We start from the raw sequence: 8,015 nt of genomic DNA on the forward strand, positions 1-8,015 counted from the left end.
AACTTTTTCTCCTGGGCCCCCCCAGTGGTTTCCAAACTATTTCTGGCCTCCCCTATGGCTTACAAATAGCTGTCTGGTTGAACGATGTGTGTGAGTGAAGGGGGTGGGGGTAGGATTCTTAGAGACTCCCTGTTATACTCAGCCCCGGCTCCAAACGAACAAGGGGGGGCAATTTTTGGGGGGGGCAAAATGAATCGTAGCCCCACAGTTTGGGAACCTCTGTTGTAGAGCATAAATTTTCCAAAAGGGTTTTTCCTCATCAGTGATGCTTGATGCTTCATCAAACCCAATCTGGTCCATCAGTCACAGAGAAAAGTCTTAATTATTCAGAATTGTTCTCCCACTTACATAAAACAAAAATCTACTGTGTCTTCTCTTTCTGTGTAATGGAGCCGTCCATCCCAACGGTGCTCTTTCCAGAAAGAAAAGGGACGATCTTCTCGAACAGGAGGATGCAGCTCGCCATGCCTGCAGGCACACAGCAGCTTACATTTTAATGCCGCCTGTGTGTTAAATATGAAACTAAAACACAAATTAAAACACTATAAAAGAGGAGGAATCAAATGAAAACATGATCGTTGATATATATATATATAAAAACGTACAAAATGTTAAATGTATGCCTGATAAAAGACAAAGGCAAAGGGATGCAGTGCTTTGCTACACTATCACTACATAAATAGGTCAGGAAAAAGGTAATTAAGAAAAAAATATGGAGGGAGAGGGAAGTAGTTCAGTTATGCTAGCTTGACTTTGACATCCTTAACATTTAGATTCCGTTTCAGTTCAGTTAGAAAATAAAAGGCGAGTTAAACACCAACTCTGACAGATCATCAGTACAGCAGGTGTTTAATGAGCTAATAGCTGCAGTAGCTAATCTACCACATTGATCACTTATTAATAATCGCAAAATAGACATCAAGCCATAAAAACATAAGACTAATGGACTGGATATTCAGATTTTTTGTGGGTATACCATTAGTACTATTATTATTATTTTTAAAAAATAGCAATAATAATAACTATGTTATTCTAATTTAATATTATGTTATTAAATTTTAATAACATAAAGTTATAATATAACCATGTTATATAACTTTATATAATATTGTAATATTAATCATAATAGTAATATTATGATTAAAAAAATGTTATTGTAATTATAAAAACAGATTGCGTTTTTATGATAAAAAAGTGTTTATTATATATAAATATTTATTATTTATATAAGAATATAAATAATAAATATTTATGTTCTTATAAATAATATGATTTATAATAAATAATATATTATTATTATTTATATAATATAAATACTATAAATATCATTATTATATTAATTATCATAATAAATATTACAATAATATTTATGGTTACAATAATATTTATTATTAAATTATAATTTAATTATAGCAAAATGTTTCTATCTACTTCTAGAGCAGTGGTTCCCAAACTTTTTCTCCTGGGCCCCCCCAGTGGTTTCCAAACTATTTCTGGCCTCCCCTATGGCTTACAAATAGCTGTCTGGTTGAACGATGTGTGTGAGCGAAGGGGGTGGGGGTTGGATTCTTAGAGACTCCCTGTTATACTCAGCCCCGGCTCCAGACGAACAAGGGGGGGCAATTTTTTGGGGGGCAAAATTATAGAATTTAATTATATAATTCAATTAATTAATAATGAATTATTAATTATTTGGCTCTTGGGACGTGGAATGTTTCTTCTTTGAGATTAGAGAAATTGTTCCTTAGGACAGATCTCTCTTGATAGGTCCAGTCTTCTAATCATCAGAGCAGAGGTTCAGCTTTTGGACGCCTCTTTTTCCTCCTTATCTCTCCAACCCTTCTCAATCTGTGCACTTTAGCAAGATTGGAGGAATCATTCCCTTCATCATTGTTCTCGCCATCAGACCGACCTGAGTGATCTATCCGTTTGCTGTGGCCTGATGAGCCACAGACCGATCTGTCTGAAAACTCGTAGAATGGCCTGATGAGTTTTGCTGTGAAGTTTGCTTCACAGTCGGGGAAGGTTTGAAGAGATGCGCATCAAATTCATCATACTCATACTCATCCTTGTAACTACTGATGTCAAAAGTGACCCCAGGAAGTAGCTTGTTAAATAGCTTCCTCACTCCTGTGGTGATAAAATAACCTGCTCCAAACGTCAGGGGGAAAAACATGGTGGTGACTCCGATCTGTTGCATTGTCAAAATATTTTTCGAACACGGTGCTAACAATCCAAGAGCTGCTTGTATATAATCTCCTGTTTTGAGATCCAAGCATTCATAACCTCAGATGTTCTTTGATCTATGTCATAGACGAGGTCATAGCTACAAAGAGTCTCAGTAGTTCTGGGGGAATGTCTTGCTTCTGATCATTGCTATGGAAACGGTTAAATCAGTTCTGCATGACTCAAACTATTAACCCTTTGCAACTGCATCACTTAATCATTCAAGGCGCCATGACGGACTTCAGAACGGTATATTTCAGGAGACTAGGGATTAAAACAGGGATTTTAATGGTGAAATATTAAGTTTAGATTGAAAATGGTATATTAAAACCATTAATTTAAGTAGGATTTTTCATAATTCTATCAGGTTTAAAATTTCAATCATACTTGACTTAAAAATATCTTAAAAGTAAATGCAACTTACAAGAAGTTTTGCCTACTTGGAGAAAAGCTACAAAGAATATATAATAATCTGCCAATGGAATATATATATATTCTTTTATCATAGAACCCCCAAGAATTTAAAACTACTTTCACCCCTGATCGTTACCCAATGTTGGACCCAGCCAGTAGATAAAGCAGTACTCCAGGTATGTGTGGCCACTGCAGGGGAACTGAACGGAGAAAGCCAGGGCCGGATTAAAAACGGCTCCAGAAATACTCCCACCTGCAAACGAAATAATAAAAAATAAAATAAAAAAAAGGACAAAACATAAACAAAAGCACATAAATATGCTCTTTAAACCCAACACAGAGACACACAACCATGCACACACACACTCACACCTAGGGGCAATTTAGACAGACCAATTAACCTGACAGTCATGTTTTTGGATTGTGGGAGGAAACCGGAGTACCCGGAGGAAACCCACACATGCACAGGGAGAACATGCAAACTCCATGCAGAAAGACCCCAGGCCGGGAATTGAACCCAGAACCTTCTTGCTGCAAGGCAACAGCTCTACCAACTGCGCCACTGTGCAGCCCCGCAGAGGAGCTCGATTTTCACAATTATGCTTGAACTTATGTAAAGATATATGTTACATTCTGCAGCTTTAAATACAAACTGTATGCATGGAAGTTGAGTAGAAGTTTGACTTAATTATTGCTCTGAATGTTTTTGTAGTTTGTTTTTTTTAGTCAGTATACTCCAGTTAACATTAACAGATTTCTAAATTAGTTGATGATCATTTCAATAATCGATTAATCGTATCAACTTTAAGACGTAATAAATAAAACCAGGGATCTTTACATGTTTGCATTACTCTTTTTTTTTTTGTTGTTGGTCCAACACACCTGCGTAAACCAAGGCGGTGATGACCGCAGCGAAGAAGTGAACTCGGAGTTTCTCCTCCAGCTTGTGGATGTGCATGGCGGTGGCCTGCACCGCGAAAGCGCACGCCAGCTCCACGGCAGCAGCCTCCAGCACAGTCCCACCGAGCGGGTCGAAGCACCGGAACCCGAACTTTTGGTGCTGGCGGTGCATATCCGACAGCCCCAGCGACCAAACGGACGCTGCAAAGGACCGTGCGGCGACTGCGGCTCCGAGCTGGACAGCGATGAGGAGAGCCGCGGCTCTGCCACTCGCCGTGCCGCGGCAGACTCTCTCCAGAGCCGCAGCGGGATTACACGTCGCTTCTCTGAAAGTTGATAAATGAACTACTGTGACGACATAAGTGAGAGTCAAGCTGATCGATAGGTCCAAGCGGACGGATTCCGCAAGCAGTTTGAGTTCCTGGGTGCAGCAGCAGAGTTGGAAGGTGGACGCCGCTTCCAGCAGGTAAATCCAACAAACACCGGGGAGAAAACGCGCCGCAGCTCGGCGGGTCGCCTCACAGAGCAGCACCGCGGCGGCCAGGACACCCAGCGAGACCCACAGGTCAGCCATGTCCGCTGTCCGGAGCCTTACAGGCGGGTTTATCCCGAGGTTTGAGCCGCTGGTTGGACAGAGCGCAACTTATTAGACTAGTTACCCGTGGCGGAATGTCAAAGTCCGGGAGACCCACGTTGTCTCCGCTGCGTCAGTTTTTATTGTGAAACAGGAAACAGGATGACTCAACCTTCAAATTAAAGGCATGACCAACAATTTGATTCGGCAATGTTTTAAACAATTATCCAAACCAAAATGTACACTCTGATAGAAAAATTAATTTGTTAGAAACATAACATACAGACTTACTTAGGCTAACAATAAATTTGTAAGTTACTTTAATTATTTTTAAGCAGTTTTATGCATCATCTTTTATTTTTCTTTATATCCATACTCCAGAAATGGGGTATTGTGAATAAAAAAAATAAAAAAATCAGTATACATTATATTTGTAATGTTATTATTGGTCTGTTCTTGTTTTTGGACCGTTCTTCTCGTTTGGTCACATTTTTAAACACTATTTGATCAAATGCTAGTTAATTTAATCTGAAAAAGGGAACTTCAGGTCTTTAAATAACCTAGGCTAATTTTGCTGTTGGACCAATTTTCCTATAAAAGAAAAAAAAAAACAACAACAACAACAACAACAAAAAACAGGAATGTCCCAATTAAATTTTTAAGTAAGATTTTTGTCTTTTATTTATGTTTACTCTTTCCAACTGAAGGACATAACTTCAGCTCTTTCTGTGAATAATCCAGCTTTCTTTTTATTTGTTTGTTGTTATTCTTTTCCAAATTTTCTTCATGGAGAAAATATCATTACAATAAATAGACAATAAATTTGACATTCAGTTTACTCAATTTAACCTATTTGTGTGTTTGTTTCAAGTCTTCATCTAAATAAACTCTAGTTTTTCATTTTATTTGACCAATATTTTGAGGGGTAAAATATACTGAAAGTCCAACAAAAATAATAATATAAAATAATTTACTCCTATTTTTTTTACTCTTTGAAGTTCACTTATTGTATATGCAGCCTTATATGAGAGAAATATAGACTTTGCTTTAGAGGTAAAATCAGAGCTGTAACCGTTAAGCCGGTTTTATTTTTGACGGTTCTACCGGAAGTGCGGGTGAATGCGCTTGAAACACGGTTAACTTGATCTGTTTGGGTGCAGCACTGGCTATCAGACAGAGAGGCTCAACGCAGGGCGAGAACATTCCTGTTCCAGCAGTTTGACAACTTTTACGGAGAAAGAAACCAGCTGGAGGGAGAACTGAGCTGTTTTCACTGCTCTCAGTGGGAAATCTGTGGGTTAAAAAACGGAATAAACAACAACAACAAAAAAAAACTGTCTTGGTTATGGAAGCTGCTACAAATACCCAGAGGTGGGCAGAATAGCTAAAACATTTACTCAAGCAAGAATAGAAATACTTTCATATATTTTCATGTAATTAAAACTCAAAAAGCAAAAGAAAAAAAAAAAAAAAAAAAAAAAAAAAAAGAGCTAATCAACAGTTTGATCGTAACATCTGATTTAACTTGTGAAAAGGAAAATCAGACAGAAAAATAATATTTAGTTATGAAATTCTGGTCTTTAAAAATAACAATAATAATAAAAATCAACCTTGTTTTTGAGCACTTTTTAAAACAATCAAGTCTGAAGTCAATACTTGCTGTATATATATGCTAGAACAGTGAAAGAAATACTCCCAGTGACAATATTTGCCATTTATTGTTTACTTGACCCCCAAATGTTACAGTAGCAAGAAAATGACTTTGGAGCAGAAGTAAGTAGCAACATGGCAGTAGTTTTACTGCATCTTAGTTTTAACTTTTACAGACATCAGTCAGTTTTTATCTGAAGTGTTGATATGGAGGATATCTGTATATGAACCTTTAAAACAGGTGAACTTCCTGCTGGTTGTGTAACAGTAATCTGGTTTTAAAGGGTCCAACTCTGAGGTGAACTTTGCACACCTTACTCTGTGCTTTTTAATGTTGCCATGTTCCTTTGTTCTCTTATACTTTGACTCTGGGATTTTACTGCAAGTCTCATTCTTACTCAGCATTTTCTCCACGTTAATTTTTACACTGAGCAACTTCATACCTTTAGATGTTGTACTGAAATATCAAAAAATTGACTTAATTTTCTGTTTCTGTTCAGCTTTATGCTTTTAAATCTGGTTAAACTACATTTACATTTTGAATATTATTTCAATAATTCAATTTAAAATCTTATTTCATGACATAATTTGTGTGTTTCTTTTTATTTATTTAATTGCATTTTTCTGCCTTCCAGCTAGTTAAAACCAAAAATCTGTTATTTTGGATCACATTTCAATATCTTTAACAGCAAAATGTGCCCCCACTGAAGCCATATATGCACCAAATATTTGGTCTGGGTTCCTTTTGCATAAATTTCATTAGGGTGATTAGCTTCTTGGCCACTCTCTTAAAGGGGTTTTGCTTCACAATCCTCTCCACACTTTTTTCTTCCACCAAACCTTCCATGAATATACCGAACAGACACACTGTGACCTTTAGTAAAGGGTGTCACAATAAGGCAGACAGTCTCCCCCATGACCATTTACATTTCTGAATATTTATATAAATTAATATTTAATTTAACAAAATATGTCATAATTTTTCATTATCTGTGTAGGAATTTGAGCATTTCAGATATTTAATTCAGGACTATATTGAGAGTAAAGCTTTTGGATATATTTTTAAGAAATGTATTAAATGAGTCACTGTTGGCATAAAAAAAATACAGAGTATTTCACCAAAATGTCGTATCTCTTTAAAGAGGCTGACATCCAGCTGGACTCAACTGATGGTGTGTTTTCATCACCTTGGCAACAGGTGGCGATGGATGACACCGAAGAGCAGGGTCACCAGTATGACTTATGTAAATTTGCTTTAAAAAAGTCTCTAGTGCTTCCTCTTTATTTTCAAAATAAATCTAACAAAAATCTGCTTTGCTCTTTATATTTTCTATCTACAGAAAATAGCGGTGCTACAGAGTTTCTCCATATATGGCGGAAAAAACCAGACGAGAAACTTAAATTCTACTATTAATAAACCAGTGGCGCCCATAGTACTATACTGGCTCTGTTAGTAAACTATAAGCTAATTACATGGAAATATATTAACATGGCTTCGCAGATCGATGTTTATACCATTGAAAGAAATTTAAAGATCTTACTATTTGTTGTTCCGGGTCTGTGTCTGCTTTAGAAAGAGAGTTTTCTTACCACAAACCACCTAAAAAAATTATTAATTTTAGTTTGACATAAAAAAAATAATAATACGAGTCATTTTAGATTTTTCTCACAGTAAAAATGTGAAGGACAGGAATGTTCCGACTCAGAGAAACACAAATGATCAGGAACATAATTGGTATTGTGACTCTAGGGGGCGCAGTTTCTTCTTTATTACCTTCGTCTGTTTACCTGGCTAGAGTAAACGCAAATGATATCTGTGTGAAGAAAACAACTTGATGCACACGTTAATTTCGTAAAGTACCTTTTATAACCAAACATCGCTGATGAAACGGAGTGTTGTTGCAGATTTTTGTGCGTATCTGACTCGGTTCTGTTAGGCAACGCATCAGTTTGCTGTGAGGTTGATGAACATGGATAAACATCCGTCCGTCATTTATACCTACTTGTTCTAGAAGTCTTTGAAGCAATCGCTGTGTGGAGAGTTTCTTACAGTTTCTTATCATGATATGCACTGACACAGAAACCAGGGCCGTGCAGAGACCACTTAAGGGGCAGGTGCTCAAAAAAAAAGGGCACATCTACAGTGGGGCAAAAAAGTATTTAGTCAGCCACCAATTGTGCAAGTTCTCCCACTTAAAAAGATGAGAGAGGCCTGTAATTTTCATCATAGATGTACCTCAACTATGAGAGA

General features: G+C 36.9%; 1 protein-coding gene across 1 annotated transcript; it reads right to left on the reverse strand.

Annotated features, from left to right (window-relative positions):
* Positions 1–30: 30 nt before the first annotated feature.
* On the reverse strand, positions 31–4,439 carry LOC103476302 (aquaporin-11-like). Its single transcript, XM_008428543.2, has 3 exons — positions 3,523–4,439; positions 2,777–2,893; positions 31–468 (listed from the first exon to the last, which is right to left on the reverse strand). The coding sequence occupies exons 1-3, from the start codon at positions 4,112–4,114 to the stop codon at positions 362–364; spliced, it is 816 nt and encodes a 271-aa protein (XP_008426765.1). The 5' UTR covers positions 4,115–4,439; the 3' UTR covers positions 31–361.
* Positions 4,440–8,015: the final 3,576 nt, after the last annotated feature.

This window comes from Poecilia reticulata, linkage group LG14 (assembly GCF_000633615.1).
Source record: "Poecilia reticulata strain Guanapo linkage group LG14, Guppy_female_1.0+MT, whole genome shotgun sequence".
Lineage (NCBI taxonomy): Eukaryota > Metazoa > Chordata > Actinopteri > Cyprinodontiformes > Poeciliidae > Poecilia > Poecilia reticulata.

Bases quoted from the DNA above. Each gene is read 5' to 3' on its own strand.
- LOC103476302 (XM_008428543.2), bottom strand. From the start codon at position 4,114: ATGGCTGACCTGTGGGTCTCGCTGGGTGTCCTGGCCGCCGCGGTGCTG. The intron at 2,894-3,522 runs GTGTGTTGGACC...TTTCGTTTGCAG, and splicing joins CACCGCCTTGGTTTACGCAG to GTGGGAGTATTTCTGGAGCC. The intron at 469-2,776 runs GTAACGATCAGG...GTGTGCCTGCAG, and splicing joins CTGGCTGGGTCCAACATTGG to GCATGGCGAGCTGCATCCTC.